At 42.5% G+C, this 22,678-nt stretch overlaps 1 protein-coding gene across 18 annotated transcripts in view; it reads left to right on the top strand.

The window, feature by feature from the left end:
• KATNIP (katanin interacting protein) overlaps positions 1-22,678 on the top strand; it is a 167,282-nt gene that overhangs the window by 7,638 nt on the left and 136,966 nt on the right. For 15 of the 18 annotated variants that reach the window (XR_006284499.1, XR_006284495.1, XR_006284496.1 and 12 more), the window contains 3 exons: positions 10,004-10,173; positions 16,041-16,135; positions 19,629-19,760. Coding sequence is in view for 12 of the 18 variants with exons in the window: in XM_037910893.2 (XP_037766821.1) it covers positions 10,004-10,173; positions 16,041-16,135; positions 19,629-19,760 (397 nt within the window). In the remaining 6 variants the exon portion in view is untranslated. Of the gene's footprint in view, positions 1-9,095; positions 9,190-10,003; positions 10,174-14,674; positions 14,865-16,040; positions 16,136-19,628; positions 19,761-22,678 lie in introns of those variants that run through there. The other 3 variants (XM_037910894.2, XM_043524407.1, XM_037910898.2) reach the window with 3 other exon arrangements.

Genomic DNA, 22,678 nt, shown 5'->3' with positions numbered 1-22,678 from the left:
CTAACATCCCGTTTGCTTTTTTGACTGCCGCTGCACACTGCGTGGATGTCTTCAGAGAACTATCCACGATGACTCCAAGATCTTTCTCCTGATTAGTTGTAGCTAAATTAGCCCCCATCATATTGTATGTATAGTTGGGGTTATTTTTTCCAATGTGCATTACTTTACATTTATCCACATTACATTTCACATGCCATTTTGTTGCCCAATTCCTTAGTTTTGTGAGATCTTTTTGAAGATCTCACAAAACTAAGGAATTGGGCAACAGAATGCTTTGGTCTTAACTATCTTGAGCAGTTTAGTATCATCTGCAAACTTTGCCACCTCGCTGTTTATCCCTTTCTCTAGATCATTTATGAATAGGTTGAATAGGATTGGTCCTAGGACTGACCCTTGGGGAACACCACTAGTTACCCCTCTCCATTCTGAAAATTTACCATTTATTCCTACCCTTTGTTCCCTGTCTTTTAACCAGTTCTCAGTCCATGAAAGGATCTTCCCTCTTATCCCAGGACAACTTAATTTACGTAAGAGCCTTTGGTGAGGACCTTGTCAAAGGCTTTCTGGAAATCTAAGTACACTATGTCCACTGGATCCCCCTTGTCCACATGTTTGTTGACCCCCTCAAAGAACTCTAATAGATTAGTAAGACATGATCTCCCTTTACAGAAACCATGTTGACTTTTCGCAACAATTTATGTTCTTTTATGTGTCTGACAATTTTATTCTTTACTATTGTTTCAACTAATTTGCCCGGTACTGACGTTAGACTTACCGGTCTGTAATTGCCAGGATCACCTCTAGAGCCCTTCTTAAATATTGGCGTTACATTAGCTATCTTCCAGTCATTGGGTACTTTTTTCAGAGTAGCAGCCGTGTTAGTCTGTATCAGCAAAACGAAAACAAGTACTTGTGGCACCTTAGAGACTAACAAATTTATTTGAGCATAAGCCGTTGTGAGCTACAGCTCACTTCATCGGATGCATGCATTGGGTACTGATTTAAAGGACAGGTTACAAACCATAGTTTGTTAATAGTTAGTTAATAGTTCCGCAATTTCACATTTGAGTTCTTTTAGAACTCTTGGGTGAATGCCATCTGGTTACTGTTAAGTTTCTCAATTAATTCCAAAACCTCCTCTAGTGACACTTCAATCTGTGACAATTCCTCAGATTTGTCACCCACAAAAGACAGCTCAAGTTTGGGAATCTCCCTAATATCCTCAGCCGTGAAGACTGAAGCAAAGAATTCATTTAGTTTCTCCACAATGACTTTATCGTCTTTAAGTGCTCCTTTTGTATCTCGATCGGCCAGGGGCCCCACTGGTTGTTTAGCAGGCTTCCTGCTTCTGCTCCCTGGTCGCTTGCTCACTGCTTTATAAAGCCCTGGCCTCCTTGATAGCCCTGCCCCCTGACTAAGGCTCAGGCAATGAACAGAGGCTTCTAGATTTCAAACCTTGTTTAGAAGCTCACAGGTTCCAACCGCCAGCCACAGCACACAGTCCTTCAGACAGACAGACAGACAAACACAACCTCAGCACACAGCACGTAACCCCCAAACACAAACACACACTACAGACAGCCACTTACCCCAAGGATCCCGTATTTGCTCCTCCTTTACCTGGAGAACTCCCTCTCGAAACTCCCTGTTAGCGGCCCCTGGTTGCAAAGCTCCCTGGTCGCTTGCTCACTGCTTTATAAAGCTAGGTATTAGTTAGTCTTTATTTTCATTTTCTTGTAACCATTTTATGCCTCATTACTTGTAATCGCTTAGAATCTATCTTTCTTTAGTTAAGTAAATAAATGTGTTTTATTGTTTTATCTAAACCAGTGTGCTTGGATTGAAGTCTTTGGGAGATAACCGGATTTGTGCATATCATTTTCTGTTAATAAAATGATGGACTTTATATGAGCTTGTGTTGCCTAGGAGGGGGCTAGGCAGTACAAGATGCACATTTCTGGGGTGGAGGGGGGAGTCTGGGACTGGGACTTTGCTGTTGTTGCTCTGCAGTGTAATTAAAGGGTGACTGGCTGTAGCACTGTTACAGTGCAAGAGGGAGTAATTTACATGCTGGAGGCTTTGTGTGAACAAACCAGGGTAGTAACTCTCACAAGAAAGCAGTGTAAAAGGCACCACAGGTTGGAGAACTGATGGGACACAGCTGTTCTTCAGTCCAAATTGTATCCTGGGTAATGTCACTGTGGTGTAGCGGACGAAAGTATATGCACAGTATGTTATTTTAAGTGAAGTTTACACTTTAAGCACTGGTATAGCAATTTTAAGTGAGTCTCAAGTGCGGTAGCTAGAAACAGTCAAAAAGAGGTTACAGTTGTTTTCTGTTTGTTTATTTCGGGTAATGGAAATAGAAACAGTAAGGCATAAAAATGAACAGTGAAACAATTGGAAAGTTAGAGAGGGCCAGATTGGAAGCAGAAGAAAAAGAGAACTCCAGCACCAAAAGTGGCTGACAGAATTGAGCCTAAAAGAAGCAGGTGCTGCCCTGGCGCATAGGAGAAAGATGCATGTGCTGCACGGGAAGCTGAAGAAGCCACCCACATAAGAGCCGTGGAATTGAAATAAGAAGCTGAGGAGAAGGAGAGAAAGAAAAACGTGGGAAGATCCCAGAGTCACTGACATCCTCCAGTCGAGATGATCCACAGCTGGGACCAGTTATGTTCTGCATAGAAGGAGACAAACTGCATTGAGGAGTACTTCACCACTTTTGAAAAGCTACGTGAAGTTCATAAGATTCCTGAGGACAAGAAAGTCCTCACACTGGTTGCAAAACTGTTGTTAAAGTTTTGAATGTATTTAATGCCAGTTCAGGAAGCTTTGATATATTCTAAATTTAAGGAAACAATTTTATAAAGGTTTCAAATCACTCCTGAAGAGTATAGGTGAAAAATTTAGAAATCTTAAAGGGAGTGCTTGCTTGAGTCATAATGAATATGTTTATAAGATCTGTGACTTAATAAGAAAATGGGTAAAGGGAAAAGGGGCTGCAGATTATGACAGATTGCTTGATCTCATTGCTCAAGAACATTTCTTGAGTATATGCACTAACAATGTAAAAAATTGCCTATGGGCTAAACCTGTATCAGAGATGGCTACGCTGGCTGATGCCTTTGAGCAAGCCAAGATGTCCAATGAGTGCAAGCTACAGGCTGAGGGGCACAAACCCAGTGTAAAGGGGGGATCCTGTTTTACCCCTGGGAAAAAGAAGGGTAGTTGGGAGCCTAAGCACTCCTCCCCTCACCACCAGAATTATTCCTCTCCTGGTTATCCCCATCACAAACCTCCTGTGAAGAGGGAGGGCCCAAGAACGTTTTACCAGTGTAACTCCACTAGGCATCTGAAAAATCAGTGCCCTAAGATGAAAGAAACTAAGCCCTATCCAATCCATGTTAATGCAGCTGTCATCAGCACAGTAGCCCCAGAGGCCAGAGGCACCTGCAGTTTACCTGATGAGTAGGTCCCTACCAAATTCACTGCCATGAAAAACACATCACGGACTGTGAAATCTCATTTTTCCCCATGAAATCTGGTCTTTTGTGTGCTTTTACCCTATACTATGCAGATTTCATGGGGGAGACCAGCGTTTCTCAAATTGGGAGTCCTAACCCAAAAGGGAATTGCAAGGGGGGGGTAACAGTGTTATTTTAGGGGGGGTTGCGGTATTACCACCCTTATGTCTATGCTGTCTTCAGAGCTGGGCAGCCGGAGAGCAGTGGCTGTTGGTCGGGTGCCCAGATCTGAAGGCAATGCCCCGCCAGCAGCAGTGCAGAAGTAAGGGTGACAATACCATACCATGCCACCCTTACTTATGCACTGCTGCCTTCAGAGCTGGGCGGCCAGAGAGTGGCGGCTTCTGACTGAGGGCCCAGCTCTACAGGCAGCAGGGCAGAAGTAAGGGTGGCAATACCAAGCCATCCTTACTTGTGTGCTGCTGCTGGCAGCGGCTTTGCCTTCAGAGCTGGGCTACCAGTCAGCAGCCACCACTCTCCAGCTGCCGAGCTCTGCAGGCAGTGCTACCCCTACAATAACCTCGTGACCCCTCTCCCCCGCCCACGACTCCTTTTTGCGTCAGGACCCCTACAATTACAACACCATGAAATTTCAGACTTAAATAGCTGAAATCATGAAATTTACAATTTTAAAATCCTGTGACCGTGAAATTGACCAAAATGGACGGTGAATTTGGTAGGGCCCTACTGATGAGTTTTAAGGGGGCTGGCTCTGCAGAGCTAGATATGAAATTTGCTAAGGTTATCAAGATTATCAATAACAGAGAGTGCATAGGGTGGCGAGACTCCAGTGCACAGATTCCTCTGGTTAAGCAGAGTGTGATCCAAGACACTAACATGTTACCTGGCCTAATGGCAGAGCTTGTGGTAGTGGGAGGATCTAGGATTCCTGTGCCATTAGCTAAAGAGCATGTGGAGTGGGAACGTTTAGAAAGTGATTTGACTGTAGGGGTAGTGGACAACATCCCTACTGAAATGCTTGTTGGGAATGATTTTTTTCATGTAGCTAAGGCTATTAATATGGTAACTTACATCAAAAGGGAATATTGTACTGTGATCCCAGAGGGGAGTGGTAAGGTCCCAGAAACTGCTGAAGGAGATAGAGAAGGTCTCTTTGACTCCTCTGCTGTCTCCAGGTATGGGAGGGACTGAGGGTAACTCCTGAAAAACAGTATAAAAGGCAGCATGCTCTCAGGGCCAGTGGCGGGGGATATGATCCCTGTGATTGAAGAAGCTGTCCCAATTGTCAGCTGCCAGCATTTTGCAGGTGAGCAAAGATCAGACCATATACTCTGGAGAGCATAAAAAAGTGTGACCTAGTGGGAGCCACAGGAAAGGAAGATGGGAAGAGATTTTTTGAAGAAGATGGGAGGTTGTATATACAGGCTCCTGTGGGAAAGAACAAAAGCCCTGGGCAACCCTATAAGCAGTTGCTTGTGCCCACCCAATACCATGGGGAATTATTGTTAGCACATGACTGTCCTTTTGTTGGTCACTTGGGGGCACAGAGAACCTATGACAGGGTGAAGAAAAATTTCTATTGGTCAGGAATACAGAATAATCTGCGGAATTATTGCAAGCCTTGTGAATTATGTCAAAAAAGGAAAAGACCTGCAGGACCCCAGAAAGTCCCTCCATGCTCCTTGCCTGTAATACAGAAGGCATTCATAAGGGTAGCAGTGGACATTGTGGGCCTATGCCACGTCTTACCCTCCAAGGAAATAAATATATATTAGTGATAGTGGATTTTGCCACTAGATTTCCTGAAACAGTACCTCCATCTAGTACTGAGGCAGAAACGGAGGCAAGAGCCCTTCTCACCATCTTTAGCAGATCTCCCTAAAGGGATTTTATCTGATCATGGGTCAAATTTCATGGCACAGCTATTCAGCGAGCCATGGAAGTTATGTGGGATGAAACAACTAAAAACTGCCCCATATCACCTAGAAACCAATGGTTTGGTGGAAAGATTTAATGGGACCCTAAAATCCATGCTGGGAATGTATGCAAACAAAAGGGTTCAAAATTGGGATGAACTGTTACCATTTTTGTTGTTTGCTTACAGAGAGGTACCCCAAGAATCAGTAGGATTCTCCCCAATTGACCTCCTATATGGAAGGAAAGTGAGGAGACCCCCTAGACCTCATCAGAGTCTCCCGGGAAGGGAACACTGAGGTGAAGGAGGAGCCAGTGACTGAACATGTACAGGGGTTCAGAAAAGAGATAAAAGACATGATGGGTACTGTTCAAACTAACCTCAAAATCAGACAATCCAAACAAAAGGTGTGTTATGATAAACATACTAGTAAACACTCTTTTGTAATAGGAAATTGGTGTTAGTGTTAAGCCCCGTGAAAAGGTACAAAATGCAAAATTCTTGAAAGGACCCTTTGAGGTGGTAGAAGTGGTAAATGAAGATACATATTCTGTTAGAGCCTCATGGTAATGCTGTTCCACAGCTAGGACATGTAAACAGACTTAAAGCCTATCACAGCAGGGAAGCCATGGTAAACATGATCTGCTGTGTAGAAAGGGAAACTGAGGCACACCACCTCATTGATTTAATAGCTGAATGCCAAAATAACTCAACTCTGGAAAGCATTGATATCTGCAGTGAGATAACACCAGTTGAAAGGGCAGAGGTGTTGTCAGTGCTGCAAGAATACAAAAAGGTATTTTCTAATAAGCTAGGGAAGACACTTGCTAACTCATAAGATCATTACAAAAGGATGACAGCCACCTCCCAGCAGACCCTACAAGGCCACTGGCAAGGTAAAAAAACAAATTTGTGCAGAAATACGAAACATGTTAGACCTAGGAGTAATTCTAGTCTGACAGCTATTGGGCATTAGCTGTGGCCTTGGTCCCTAAGAAAGACAACACATTAAGGTTTTGTGTTGATTACAGAAAACTCAGTGCTGTTACAGTACCAGATGTATATCCCATGCCAAGAATTGGTCAGGTGCTGGACATTTTAAGCAAAGCTAAATATCTCGGTTCTTTTGATTTAACTCAAGGTTATTGGCAGATCCCTTTGGATGAGAATGCACAGAAAAAATCTGCTTTCAATCCAGATATAGGATATATATGTATGAGTTCACAGTGTTACTGTTTGGTTTAATTTGTGCCGGGGCCACCTTCCAGAGGCTGGTTAACCAAGTGTTAAATGGTTAACAGAACTTCACAAGAGCATATGTGAATGATATTGCAGTGTTTAGCAACACTTGGGCTGAACACAAAGAACACTTGGGAGTTGTACTGTCAAAACCCAGGGAGGTAGGCGTAACCATAAAACCTCTAAGCGTAAAATTGGAGCAGCCAGAATTCATTATCTGGGACACTGTTTCAGTGTGTTTGGGTGTGTGTGCGGGGGCGGGGGAGGTCAAATATTCCCTGATCCTTTTAATGTTAAAGCCATTGTGAATTGGCCTGTACCCCAAACCAAAAAAGAGGTCCAATCTTTCATAGGTCTAGTAAATTATTACAGAAAGTTTCTGTGGGGGTTCAGTGACGTATCTGCAATCACAGATTTACGTAAAAAGGCTAAGCCAAACAAAGTTGTTTGGATGAAAGCATGCCAGGAAAGATTTGATAAGATAAAGAAAATCTCATCTAAAGATCTTGTCTAAAAAGCTAACCCTAATTTTGACAAAATGTTTGAACTGTGTGCAGATGTTTTATCAGACATTAGTCTGGGTGCTGTGCTTATGCAAACAGGAGAATAACAAGAATCACACAATTGTCTTAAACAAAACACTGACACCAACTGAACAGAATTATTCTATCATAGACCAGGAATGCTATGCTATAGTGTGGGCAGTTAAGCAACTAAGGCCCTAACTTTTCAATATGAAGTTCAAGGTCTTAACAAATCATTCACCATTGGTCTGGCTAAGCAAAACTAAAGGCTCAAATGCTAAGCTTTTGCACTGAAGCCATATACTTTAAGAATCTTATATGGAAATTGTGCATATAAAGGGAAAAGAAAACATGGTGGCAGATGCCCTGTCTAGGAAGGAGGGCCCTAACCCACTGCCTCTCACTTTTTGTACACTGCCTCACATAATGGGGCCTTGTCACAGACTCTGAGTGTGGTTCTTTGGAGGGTGGCTTCTGCCCTCACTGGAACCCACCTTAGATTGCTCATGGTCAGGGAAGTTCTTTGATTGTGTCTGGAAGTATGTCTCAGTCTCTTAACTGTGCTCTGGGAGGGAGCCTGGTACAGCATGTTGCCCCTCTGCTGTCCCAGGCCCTTCTGCCTTCCACTCCAACCTTCTCTGCACTCCCTCCTTTATAGTATGCCTTGTTTCCTCTCTTGGGTGCAGCTGTGAGTGCCCGCCTCCATGATTGGCAGCTGCATGTGGGTGTGGCTGAGCTGCTTGCCTGCAGATAGGAAATGCTCCTTGTGACGCTCTGTACCTCGGGGGAAGACCCTGCACCCCCATGTTCATCCTTCTAATATGATTGTGTGGTATCCAATGCAAAGTTTGTCATGTTGGGTGTCTTCGGAAGGCTCATGATGCACTGAGCATTGTTATTATAGTAATGTTATAGGTTATAATTTCATGTATATAGTTATGAGGCTGAAAATGTGTTGTCATGGCTTAAAACAAGCCCTGGCAAAACTCTCCAGAAGCAGAGGGTCAGTTCACACCTCATAAGGGCATGTATGGGACAAACCCAGCCCACCGTCCCAGGAACAAAGGACACTGGCCTAGGCAGCAACAAAGGATCTATTGGACTCTCCAGTGAGTCACCCCCCTTCTCTTGGTCAGTTTGGGACTACGATGAGGTAATGCTCACCTGACTCTGAAGGGGTGGGGGCAAAGCCAAGAGGGAAGAAAGAAGATGATAAAAGGGAGAGACTTTGCCATCCTCTCTCTCTTCCACCTCCATCTACAGACACCACCACCAAGCGACTGAAGCGCTGATCAAAGGGGAGAGCCTGGTTGAAGGGCAACCAGTCAGCCTGTGGTGAGAAGCATCTAAGTTTGTAAGGGCACTGAAAGTGTTAAGATCAGCTTAGAATGCATTTTGCTTTTATTTCATTTGACCAAATCTGACTTCTTGTGCTTTGACTTAGATTTTAAGTGATTATATCTTTTGTAGTTAATACATTTGTTTGTGTATTCTGCCTGAAGCGGTGCATTTGGTTTGAAGAGTGTCAGAGACTCCCCTGGGGATAACAAGCCTGGTACATATCAATTTCTTTGTTAAATTGACTAAATCATACAAGCTTGCAGCGTCCAGTGGGCATAACTGGATGCTGCAAGATGGAGGTTCCTAGGGTTGTGTCTGTGACTGGAGATATTGGCTAGTGTCATCCAGTTGCACAATTCAAGCAGCGGCTGGCCAAAAGTGCTCACTCACGTAGCTGGGAGCAGCTTCCATGCTAGAGGCTGTGCAAGAACAGCCCAGGAGTGGGGGTTCTCACAGTGGAGCAGGGTAAGGCTGACTCCCAGAGCCAAGGGTTGGAGTGACCTAGCAGATCACCAGACCAGATAACACCAGGAGAATGTCACACTCCTCTCCTGCCTAAGCTCAGTATGGGTTTTGTATTCCCCGTTACAGGCCCTGATCTCAGTTGGGTTCTTTAGCAAGAGGGCCTTCAGCAGGGGACAAAATTGCCTTATTCACGATTAAATGTGCAAGCGTTGGCAAGACTGTAAGTATTGTGCACTCACACTGGGGTGGGCAGGAGGAGTTCAAATATCAGAAGACAGAACAAAAACCATGACTGATCTTCTTTTTTTAAAAAACTCATGTTTGGGACAACAGCATGATTTCAGGGGGAGGGCAGGAAGGTCTGACTTATGATTTCTGAGCTTTCAGGGTTGCAATACTGTGTAATACAGTACACACTGCCAGTGGAGAACTGTCAATTAGTTTTATTGTATATAAAAATAAATGCACATGCAACATGTTTTTACTGAACTGTCAACTTTGCTGAATCCAAACTGATATTCACTGGACTGCTGGAAAAAAACTCATGGAACTTGGGGTGATTTCTCCGCCAAATGTTAGCTTTCCATTATCTCTATCAGAACTGCTAAAGTTTTTTATTTTTAAAGTCACAATTATTAGCAGAAAATTGTGACTTTTTTTTGTCGATTCTTGAAAACAGCTCAACCATTTAATAAAGATTTTGAGTGAAAGTTTCAGAAATAATTTGCTTCCTGAGTTGAGTGCAAATGTTCTAAATTTCAGCTAAAAATATAAAACTTTGAGAAAAGTATAAGGAGCTAAAAATGATTGGTTAGAATGGAAATGCTTGGACAGCCTTAATATAGGTGTCACAATGTCTGTAACTGTAAAAGAACTGTAGAAATAGAATAGCTCTGGGCGGTTATACCTTGGAAGCTTTTATGATTCAGATTGTGAATATGTTCTTTTGCTCCACAACCCAGCAATATATATCTATTGTTAATTCATAGATATTTCTGTGAAGATCACATTAATTACTGTCCTTTCTATTTTAGGATATTGAGACATTTGAAAAGAAAGGACCCCATGCAAATCAAACTAGAGCATTTAGAACAAGGATTTTCTCTGTATCTAAATGGAGCTAATTCAGAGTCAAGAAACTGTCGCAGAAAACCCAGTTTTCAAGAATTCTTTAGATGTGGGTTGCAGACTGCAAGGATAAATGGTGAGTTAAAAGTAATAGTTACTCAATATCTTACTAGAGTCACCATTTAAAACCTTTGCTTATTAGACTAATAAGCTATTGGCATGGCTACTGGATTTTAAGGAAGGTGAGCTGTGAGGGAGTAAGGGTGGTAAGACAGTACCAGCTGAATGTGGTGAAAATGAGGCTCCATGACACCACTTCATCAAAGCACTAACGCCTATACTACACTACAGAGACAATCCTAACAGGAAGCCTGATTATAACTCAGTGGAGCCCCAGACAGATCCAGTATTTAATGTAAACTGGATCTTAAACATGTTCATAACCAGGCTGAAGTTATTTAACGCAGTTGGGGCTCTAGTTTGCTAGGTGTTGAAACCAACATAGTTGTAACCAAATATTGCTTTTTTCTCTTTTTTACCCTCCTATGTATTTGTCTAAATTCAGTTTCTATCCATTGGATATCATTATGCCTTTGTCTGCTAGAATACAAAGCCCTCTACTATCAGAAATCTTTTTATGTATCAAGTTACCTCTTAACTTTCTATTTGATAAAGAGCTCAATCTATTTATAGCTTAAGTGTCTCCGTGTAAAGCAGGTATGCCAGTCTTAATTCATAGGCCTCAAAACCTCCTACAATCTCTCTTCTAGAGGTAAGCCATATCCATTAGTAGCCATTGTCCTTATACCCTAATCATTCAAGTGTTGGTCAGTTCAGATCAAGGTATGGCGCGTGTGTGTATGTGAGAGAGAAAAAGGCGTGTTCAATAAATATTTCTGTTCTATATTTGAAAAGAAGTAGGATGGTGCACTCATATCACTTAAGGATGATGAAATACTTTGCAGTCCATTAGTAATAGGGGACATCTGGTAACATTACTCGTATTCAAGCGAGTTCAATGGTAATCAATCAGAACTATGCAGTCCAAATGTTCAAATTAACATCAAGTTGACTGAGACCCTGTTAAAAAGAAATCCTGCATAGCTGGATTCTTTTTATTTACCTTCTTATCTTTAAGGCTTTAGGGCTCACGCAGGGAGGGGTGACACACACACACACCCTTACCCTCCCCCACACACACGGGAAGAGGTGACACACACACACTCCTGTACACCTCTCTCACACGGGGGGGTGACCGACCGACCTGACCCTCCCTGCCTGACGTTCTCCGCCCTCCATGCCTGCCTGGGCTCCTGGGACAGACCAGCCTCTCCTGGTACCTGGCACTACATCTTCCTAAGGCAACATGTGGGTCACATGCCCCTGCTCCCCAGATTTCTGCCAGGGTTCACACCAGAATGTGGCCAGCAGCAGCCTTTTGGCACTGTGTGGGAAGGAAGAGATGGGATCTGCGTCCAGCTGCAGGGGAGAAAGAGAGGAGGAAGGGATGATCTGCCCTGTGTCTTTGCAGAGCTCATCTCTTCTCCCCCACCCCACTCCTATGTGTCTGAAAGCAGCTTGCCCCTTCCTGCCCTCACAGAGTCGAAAGACAGCTAACACCTCCAAGCTGCTGCTGGCCACCGACATTAACCCAACCACCTCCTGTCCCCTGGCTACAGCATGGGCAGGAAGGGGTTAAACCCAAAGGATACATTGTGCACCAGGGCCCAGGGAACTTGACTGCAGGGGCTTTAGCGAACAAGGGCAGAGAGGTGGCTCAGCAGGGAGGGTGCTTAGGGGACGGAGTGGCCCTGCACTCCCTGGGGACAGGACCCAGGCTGGTGGAGGTGTGTGAAGAGAGTGCTAAGCCCCTGTCCTGGGGGCTTCTGTGGAGCCTACAGATTCAGGGCGTGAACAGGCTGGAAATCACTTCCCCCGACTCCAGAACTTAGCTGAAGGGCAGAGAGGCTTCCCCATGCCAGGGATGGCACATGCAGGGCTTGGCTCCTCCAGGCCAGCGCCCTGGGCTGGAGGGTCTTGGGTTTTCCTGGGGCACCAGCCAAGTCAGAGGCAGTGGGGGAAGGAAGGAGCCTGCCGGCCAGGCTGTTAGTGATCTGAGTGTTCCAACCAGGGGCTAGTTCTCCGCACAGCACTGGGAGCAGGACGCAACCTGCTGGGAGGTATATGGAAGAGTAGCAGGGCTGGGGGGTAGGAGGGGAGAAGGGGCAAAGCAGGGAGAGGACAGTGAGAGGGGGAGCACATAAAGGGCCAATGGATGGGCAGCAGAGACAACACATAACAAACTGCTGCCTGGCGCCTTCCTGCACTCACCAGCCACTGCAGCTTGCAGCCAGTGCTGGCCAGAAACAGAACCGGGGGCAGGGCCCTGCTGGCTGCAGCGAGGGCTGTGCTGACGGACCAGAAGGGGGAGCAACCAGCCCCACTTGCTGCATCTTCGCCTCATCATCAACCTTGCACACCCACCCCCATTGCTGGCCACTGGACCGCTCCATTCACCACTTAGAGTTGTCCAAGAAAATACCTGGTCACTGAGGTTCATTTTTAATAAATCTTGTAATGATGGGGAAATTCCAGGAGACTGGAAGAATACTAATGTTGTGTCAATATTTTAAAAGGGCAAGCAGGATGAGTAGCCTGACAGCAATCCAGGGCTAAATAATGGAAAAGCCAATATGGGATTAAGTCAATGAGGATTTGAAGGATAGGAATATAATTAATGCCAGTCAACATGGTTTGATCAAAATAGATCTTGTCAAATAAGCCTAATTTCATTCTTTGAGGCGATTACAAATTTGGTTGATAAAGGTATAAGTATCAATGAGGGTCGATTTTATGAGTTTGCTGAGGTGCCATTTGGACATTAAAACTGAAATCTAACAAACTAGATTTGCCAATTTGAGAAGTGTTATTGCCAATATCAGAATGAAATGTAATTAGGTTACACTCTTTTTACTGAGTCCAGGGAGCTTTAGCTTAGTAATTTTAATGCTAGGTTCTTCTCAGGTCAGTGTTTACCTGGGACAGTATTTCTAAAATCAGGACATTTGGCTATTTTTAACAAGTCAACAGTTTATTAATTCACCCAGAACTCTATCATATACAATCAGCAGTTCAGTAAAACTGTAGATACAACCAATGTTTTAGGCAGTAACTGCATACAAAAGATACAGTCTTGCAAGCTATTGTCATAGACTAGGGGTTGAGGCTTAGCTGTTCTACCATGTAACAATACAAATCACCAAGATTTCTTCTTATATTTACTTATGATCTTCAATCTTCAGTTCTTTAGTATCTCTACCACATTTATTATACTTCCAGCCTTCCTCCAAGGCAGGGGTGGCCAACCTGTGGCTCCGGAGCTGCATGCGGCTCTTCGGAGGTTAATATGCAGCCCTTTCATAGGCGCTGACTCCAGGGCTGGAGCTACAGATGCTAACTTTCTAATATGCCGGGGAGGGGAGGGTGGGTGGCGACGGTTCACTGCTCAACCCCCTGCTCTGCCCCAGGCCCTGCCCCCACTCCACCTCTTCCCCTAAGGCCCTTGCTCCTCCCCCTCCACCACAGAGCCTCCTGTGCATGCGAAACAGCTGATTGCGGCAAGTGGGAGGTGCTGGGGGCTGATGGGGGGCTGCTGACATATTACTGTGGCTCTTTGGCAATGTACATTGGTAAATTCTGGCTCCTTCTCAGGCTCATGTTGGCCACCCCTGCTTCAAGGAGTAAGGATACACTTGTTTTAAAGGCACTTTTAAGGATGTTTTCCCTGCTGTTGATTGGTTTGGTCTGAAAGGGACAAGTTTAAAATATCAAGCAATTGCTTAAAGTTGTTGTTTTATTGTTTGTTGCTTTAAATCTCTTAGGTTAGTTTGCTTAGACTTACAAAGGAGACCATGCAGATAGCATTAGTTAAAATCCAAAATATTTCTTGAGATCTCACTAAAAAGTGTAGACTCATTAAAATAATGTTCAGTTATTTATATTAAAGAACAGAAGGCGAAATACAATCTTATCTGAAATCTCACCACTTCTTTAGGGCTACAATAGAACAGGAGACATTGTCCACATATGAAGAGCCAGTTTATTTGATTCATGAAGGCATACAATGTGCAGCTTCTAATTTTGGGTGAAAGGCATATTGGTGGGATGAAACAGATTCTCCATGGTATATTTGATTCATAAGGCAAACAGATTTGGGGTGAAAACATGTGAACTGGACTTCTTGGCATAAACAGGAAACTTGTTCCCTAACATAACATGCTGTTCGTGACTGGTTTAAACTCACAGCCTCCCTGCTCATCTCTTGATTGGGATTCACTTACAGAATGCAGTATGCCACCTTGCATAGTAAGACAAGGTGTTACTGTGATCCAAGGACCTCTTGATGCCAACTGGGAGAGGGTTATGGGCTCCTGCCAGTCAGAAGTGACAGCACCTATGAGGGAACTCCAGACGGCGACAGCTAGCCAGAAGGAATTACTGCCAAGCTTGAGTCCCCATCTCCCTGAAAAGCATTAGGATTACACGAACATTTTTGAAAAGAACAATGAGGACTTGCTGCCTCTGCACCGAAACTACTACTGCCCTATATATCTGCAACCCGGGGTGAAGATCCCTTATGGACTGATCAGTGTCTGAGCTTGAACTGGCAGCCCTTCGTGAATAAATCCTTGAAAACCTGGACAAGGGCTTCATCCGGCACTCCACCTCACCAGCAGGGGCTACAGTCTTTTTCGTCAAGAAAAAGGACAAAACGCTACGCCTTTGCGTAGATTGGTGGGCTCTAAACCATGTAAAGATCTGAAACAGGTATCCTGTACCCTTAATCTCAGAATTAGTAGATCGTGTACAGTCTGCCAAAGTCTTCAACTTAATGCACATCAGGTCAGGGGACGAATGGAAGACCACATTTTGAACCTGCTATGAGCACTTCAACTATTTAGTAATGCCATTCAGGTTGACCAATGGTCCTGCAACCTTTCGCAACACTTTGTGAATGACACATATTTAGAGAAATCCTGGATCAGTATGTAGTCATCTATCCTGATGTCTGAAAACACAAGTATGTCAGTCTTGAGGAGCATTGTTACCACGTTCATTCCATCCTGGAAAGGCTACAAAAGCATGGCCTGTTTGCAAAGTTGGAAAAATGTACTTTTGACCAGTCCTCTACAGAATTTTTGAGTTACATCCTTCCCCCAGAGGGTGTTAATATGTATCCCCAGAAGGTGGAGGCCGTTACACTATTACCTTTATAACCAAACTTGTAAGCTCGTAACAAAAATCAAGTTAGTTTGACAGGATCTATTTTCCATAAACCCATGTTGATTGGTATTTTTCTTTATTAATCGAGTCCCATATTAGCCACTTCACTATCTTGCCCAGAATTGATATCAGGCTGAGGGACCTAAAAAGACCCAGTTTTGTAACACTTTGTTTCCAGAATTTCTGTGTGCTGTTGTATGAATCTCTACCTTTTGTTCAATAAACATATACATACTTTTCCTATAAACAAATCTAAGTGGTGTGTGCTAAGCAAAGCTGTGTTCCAAGGTGAACTAGTAAGCAATGGTATACTGTTCCTTTGGGATCAGTGGGCCTGGTAATTCTGTGAGTGTCCAGTTGGGCAGGGACTGAAGACTACAAGTGGATACTTGAAGGATTCTTGGGTTGGTGTGTGCCTGTCACTAACCTGTAAAGAGAAAGTGGAGTCTATGGAGGTAGTTGCTAGTGTTGCCAGTAGCCAGTGGCATCAGGGCACTGATCCCGAACAGGCACAAACACTGTTCACTCATGCTAAGGGCAGGTGGAAGCGAGGTTTCTCACAAACCTGGGTACCCCCAGGGAGCATCAAACTTGTGTTTAACTTTTTGTTTGACATTGGAATCAAAAAAGTGTCAGACCTGGGGAGCCTTATAAACATTCTGAAAGAACTCCAAAGAGGATATGTGTTATCAATTAGATTGTTCCTAATTCCTGTTTCAGATTCTGGTACAGCAGCCCAAGTAAAAGAAATTGAACTGCAAGGACGCAGCACGCAGACTGCACCAAGCAAAATCCAGCGTAAAGGATGGCGTCAGGTATGGTGTGGCAGGGAAGAATGCATCCTTGGTGAACTGTATTGGGGCAGCAACAAGTTTGTTGGGAGGCCCTTTCCTGACCCTAACTACAGCCCTTAGTTCTGCAGTGTTACACAGGTATACAGGGAGACACACTGTGCAGTTCCTCCAGCCTGAGCAGTAGTCAGTAGGGAATTCTTACATTATTGAATTAAAGAAAAAGAGCAGCATGTACTGGTAGTGGATATTGCTTCCCCATGAGAGGACAGTGGTCATCAGCCCCGCACTTGTTTATTCCACGAGGAAAAAAGTATTTTTAAAAAAATCTTGCAGGTGATCAGTTTATCAGAATTCAGTAGGCTGTGTGTGCAGTAAGATGTCTTGAGCTATGACATTTTACAACGTTTCCCTGGAAGTTTTAGTTTGACACCAGTTGCAGTAGTAGCTATGACATGGTTCAGAGGAAGTGTGTATGCCCCAGACAGCTAATATTTTTAATAGGATCCCTATGGAAAGAAGAGGGAACGTGATTTCCACCTCAGGTTATTGGGGTGTGGGGAAGGGGGGAACAGCAGAAAAAGGGACTATTGATTAGACCAGGAGCAGAAAGAACATATTGCTGCAGGAACCAGTTTGTGGAAGAATGAACGTAATGTTTGTGTGCCTGCTATATTATCTTCCTTCAGTGACTTATTCTGCTTATTTTCACAGATTTTAAGGCCAGAAGGGACCATTGTGCTCATGTAGTCTGACCTCCTGTATGAACAGGCTATAGAATTAATCAAATTTGTAAATTTTACAGTTCCAGCCTGGATTGATTCTAAGCAAGATGATTGAAATAACTGATTTCAATCATTCATATAGATATAAACTTGATAACTTTTCTCGCTCAAGCAGTGACTTGCCTTAACAAATTTCTTCAGTCTTCATTTTTGATATATCAATTTTGTACTATACTACTTCAAAATATAGTACATACACCTGTTTCATTGAAATTCCTGGGAGTTTTAGCACTAATGGGAACAGGATCAGATCCTGTGTAAGGAACATTACTCAAACGAAATTAAATCCAACCACAGAGAGCAGCTTGCTAGACATTTTTTAAAAACAAAACTTTTTCTTTATTAGGTTTATACTTTCAGCAAAATGTTCAGTACTGTGTTATATTGAAATTATTGCTAGTAATCTATTATCTTGTGAGAGGCCACAACCAACCATCTCCCTAGGGAGCCACCTGTATGGGGTTTTTTTTATATATATATCGTCCTTGTCAGCAGCAGTATGCATTTCTAAACTGTTTCTTTCTTACTACCAGACCTTGTATCTGTTCATCACACTTGGCACATTTGGCCCATAATTTTTTTTAAATTATTTATTTTTTTATTATTATTTTGACACAGTCACTATCAATAGGTACAGGGACACCTTTAGCATATTTTCCCATAGAGTAGTTTCTCTGATCTAAAAACCTGACAGTCTTTTCCTCTAAAATGTCTGGTAAGATAGCTGAGCAGCCTAGAGCAGGGTTTCTCAACCTGGGGGTCGGGACCCAAAATTGGGTCCCCAGAATGTTTTTCAAAGGGTCACGTGGCAGCTCCCATCCCAAGGGGGTGGCTGGGCTCGTCTCCCTGTTCCAGGCACTGCAACTTCTGGGGTCCAAGCACCACTCAAGTTTGGCCCCGGTATTGTGATGACAGGAGCCCGGGTAGGCCAAATTTGAGTGCGTGACGTTGCAACCCCATGAGTCAGGTCACAACTTTGCTCACAAATTTGGTCAAGTCAGGGGGAGGGCCAGACCTGAGTGGTGCTGAAACCCCGGAGGTTGCAATGCCTAGAGTGAAGAGCCAAGCCCAAACAGCCCCACAGCCCAGAAGCCACCACTGTGGGATATTAGTGCTGGGTAGGATCCAACCCCCACAGGGGGCAGGATCCAACAGAAACCACCCAGCTACTCTGCCCCGGACTATTTACTGGCTCACAACAGGTCATAAACATTTACAAATGGGTCCTGAGCCCAAAAAGATTGAGAACCTCTGATCTAGACTAAACATTATATCAGTCCCATCACCATATGGGAACTTTATATCAACTTTATAGTCTGAAGTCCTTTATTAATTTAGTTTCCTACTTTGGAGACAGCTGGAATACATCTACATAGAGTTGTTTGGGTGGCTTCTTGCAATTTGACAGAGAATCCTAATGGAGCACAGTTATGACACACAGTTTGGACACTGAATGTAGCTTCTGTACTCAGCTTTTCCCCATGGCTGTAAAAGTAATGAGTTTTAGACTTTGACCAACAAAGCACTTAAGTACATGCTTAACTTTAAGTACAAGTAGCCCTAACATCATTAGTCATTCCTGGGTTCAGGCTATAAAATTTCCTTATGCATTTGAAGTTTATAGTGTGTAATAAAGTTGAATACTGTACAGAACATAGTTTAAATCCTATTTGTGCTGATAATTTCATACATGTGAATTGTGCAAAGCACTGAGCTATTCCAACATACTACACTATTTTTCTATTTAAGTGACTTTGACATGTAATGAGCTTAAGTAACTTGTTATAAATTAGATAAATGTCAACTAGCAGGTTTCTAGCAATCTGTTCCATTACTTTCTTTTTGGGAAGCTACTTTTCTCTTGTGATGTCAAATGGTATTTAAAAATAAAGTGAAGATAGGAGTTCACTAAACTTCACATGATAGGGAATCTACTGCATCCCTACATAACTGCTTTAATGGTTAATTACCCTCACTGTTAAGCATTTGTACTTTATTTCTAATCTGAATTTGTCTAGCTTTAACTTGCAGCCATTGGATTGTCTTATCTTTCTTGTCTGCTAAATTAAAGAGCCCTCTGCTATCAAAAATTTCTTTCCCCCTCCCCTTTGTAGGTACTTGTGGACCATGATCAAGTCGCCACTTAACCTTCTCTTGGGTAAACTAAATAGATTGAGCATTTTAAGTTTGTCACTATAAAGCATGATTTCCCAACCTCGATTCATACCTTGGGACTCTTTTCCACACCCTCTCTAATTTTTTCAACATCCTTTTTGAAGTGTTCACGCCAGAACTGGACACAGTATCCAATAATAGGCTCCCTATTGACAATACAGAAGTAATGCTACCACCCTGTTCTTATTTGATATTCCCCTGCTTACACATCCAAAGATCAGGTTCACACTTTTAACCAATGCAGTGTGAGCAGGATGGCTAATGTGGAGACACTGCACCATTGCTACTTACATTGGAGCAATCCGATTGATTCAGCTCTATAGTGCAAATGCAGCCATTGCTAATACTTGTAACAATAGTAGATAAAATTTCACATGGGAGAGTATTTTTAAGTTAATGGTATCCCTTTAAACTTAGGGAAGGAATATCTTTCCAGTTACATTTGAAAGTTTATATCTAATATGCATGGATATAGCATTGTACGAAGCATGTGATAACTACTTACTTAGTGTGCTAATAACAGAAGAAAGATGTGATTTGTTTGTTTCTTTTTATAGAAACCTGTGCTGATTAAAACAGAAAGTGGTTCTAGACTCTGCATTTCACCTCCTTTGGAGTACTCTGATGATTTTGAACCTTATGAAAGCTTGAATATGGAGACAAACGACTATCATATTAATTGTTCCCAGGTACAGTTTGACTTCTGCTGTGGCATTGTTTATGATCAAATGTGAGTCTAAATGAAAGTGGGCTCAATTGCCATAGTTTTGGCAGCTGAATACTAATTCTCACTAATTCAAGCAAACCCATAATGTATATGGATAACTAGAGTATTTGGGAGTGGTTAAAAGTGACACCAGAAGGATCAAAAATGAAAACATCTAATGTGTCATTTTAAAAGCATCAGTTTAATCTAATTGCAGTCTACAACACTAAAATATGTAAATCATAATTGTTTGTCTTTTGCATGGTGTCACTACAAGGCAGAATTAAGGGTTCTGCTGAAGGAAAGCTTTCAGCCCTTAGAGTGATTGTCCACAAAGATTCCACTCTCTCAATTTTTGGGTCAATGGCAAACTTTGTCAGTGATGATTTTATGTTTTCATCAGGTCATTGATAAAGCTGTTAGTAGTTAAAAACTTTATAGCATTCTTCACCATATAATTTTGACCGGTTTCTCCTCCCTTTCCCCACTTCTGGTTTATGTCCCACCCCATGTCTCCTATTTGTACCTGCACACTTTTGGTGTGGTTGGCCATTTTGAAAAAAATATTTATTTTTAGGGAACTTAGGGTGATTTGTATGTGTGGTTTTTTACATATTAAGGTTAGAAGAAAATATAGTTTTTTTACACACTTTTAGAGAAAAATAATTTGATAGGTTTTTAGATAATTTATAAAGTGGATTATCACAAAGTGGTAAAGGAAAAATGTCAGAAAAGAGTTTTTTAAATCTGCACTAAAGGAATAAGTTTTAAAACACAAACATGTCAACTAACCTCTTTAGAAAAAAAATAATCTTTATTCATTTTTTGAAATAAAGGTTGTGACACTAGCCGACCAGGACTGCCTGCTCTTGCTATGGCTTTAGGCCTCAGGCGAGCACTGACAAATTAACCACTGGAAACTAGTCTGCTTCACCTATGTACTAGTATGGTTACAATGGGTATTGGACTTATAACAATGTATTTGGTGTTTAGACTTTAGAAAATTCTTGTAAGTTGCTGCATGCATTAAGCTCACTTATAATATCTTTATCACATACTATAAGATAATATTTAAGTTTTTGCTTTGTATCTGTAAAACATATTTTCTCTGAACTGAGTCAGGAGGAATCATCTCCTGCCCATCAAGAAGGCCTATCAAAACTAAATGGGCCATTGTGGGACATCACAATACAAAGAGTTGGTTAATTGCCCCATTAAACCCATGAAGAGGCTATGTGCAAAAGGGCTTGTCCCATCAGCTTGAATTCTGGAAAAAAAGAAATAAAAATAGCTGACAAGAAATTTTTTCATCTTTTGCTGTTTGGACTCTCACAGGACCAGAGCTACAAAACAGAAGCAAAGATTCCTAGGGTTAACCTGGGTTAGCCCTAAAAGACATTCAGAGCTGACATATTACTACAATTCTGTCAGCTTTTGAAACTAGAGACTGTAACTCATTTGTGTATATATGTGTGCCTGCTTTAACTTTGTAATAACTCGTTCATTTCTTTTCTTAGTTAATAAATCCTTAGATATTTACTATAGGGGCTACAAGCGTTGTCTTTGGTGTGAGATAAAAGGTACACATTGACCTGGGGTAAGTAACTGGTCTTTTAGGACTGGAAGTAACCTGACTATTTTGTGATCTTTTGTGTAAAGTGACCATCTATTAATGCTTAATTTGCACCAGGGCTAGGCTTGGCAGTTCATAACCTCGGCATATCTGGGCTTGCTGCATCAGTTATGAATGTAAAAAAAATTGTTTGACCTCCAGCACCTCTTTCGTTACAAATTAAGCACTGACATCTATCACATAGGCCAGCCTGCCTGAGTGGCAAAATTGACTGGAATTCCCCAGGGGACCATCTGTGACTCCATGGTAAGACTGTTATAGTGATTTAGGAGTTCACACTTGTTACTGGGTTGGTGATATCTGATATAGAACATACAACCAGTTTGGGGTCTCTGCTCTGCTTCTTGACAGTCTGTCCTAAGGTTGGCACTCAGTCGTAAGCAAATCCAGATAGTGTGACAAAATTAATAAATATTAGTTTTTAGAAAAAAATGTTCTTTATGCATTTAGGTTATTTTGAAATAAAGTCTGAAAAATAATTGTATATCTTTTGAAATAAAGAATAGTACATGTATTTTTAGAGTACATGAACAAGACAAATTGAGAGAACTGCCAAGAAAAGCAAAAGCCTCTTCGCCTGTTACAGAAAGAACAAAGAGAGAGAGAGAGTGAGTTTTAAGCAGCAAGAAAGCCTGTTACTGATCACATGGCAGAGAGAAGAGAAAACCACCTTAACTCTGTGACTGCCTCTAGTGAAATGCCAACAATTCCAGGGTCAGCTAGCTTGGAGCAAATCACACCTCTTGGCTGAGCCAATCAGAAGCTGTTCTATAACTACATCATCTAATGCATCTCCCTGAACCAATCATAATGTCCCACATGACCACTGAGGCGTGGTTATCAAGTGTTGGTCAATTAAAAAAATACAGCTGTTTTGATGAGCCATTTAGAAATAACCTTTCGCAGAATGGATTGGTTCAGTGGTTCTCAAGCTTTTTTTTTTTTTCCGCGGACCACTTGAAAATTGCTGAGGGTTTTGGCGGACCACTTAGGGATCTTTCCAAATGTTGTTTGTACCATTAGCTAACTAGTGTAAAGCTAACCATTGTAAATATAAAAAAAAAATTTTAATAATAAACTTTTTTTGTTCTAATGCGATGGATGTGCCCTCTCTCTCCTGCTGAGGCAGCCCCTGACCTAGGGCTGGAAAGGAGCTGGAGAAAGTCTTTCTCTGGCCACCGCAGCCCTGCACATCCCAAATTCCCCTCACCCCTCTTCTCACCCCACTGCTCCCTTCCACCTACCTCCTATTCCCCCCAAGGGCACCA

The sequence above is a fragment of the Chelonia mydas genome, chromosome 10, assembly GCF_015237465.2.
Source record: "Chelonia mydas isolate rCheMyd1 chromosome 10, rCheMyd1.pri.v2, whole genome shotgun sequence".
Taxonomy (NCBI): domain Eukaryota; kingdom Metazoa; phylum Chordata; order Testudines; family Cheloniidae; genus Chelonia; species Chelonia mydas.
The sequence above is the reverse complement of the archived record's forward strand: the minus strand, read 5'-3'. Positions and strand labels throughout refer to the sequence as shown.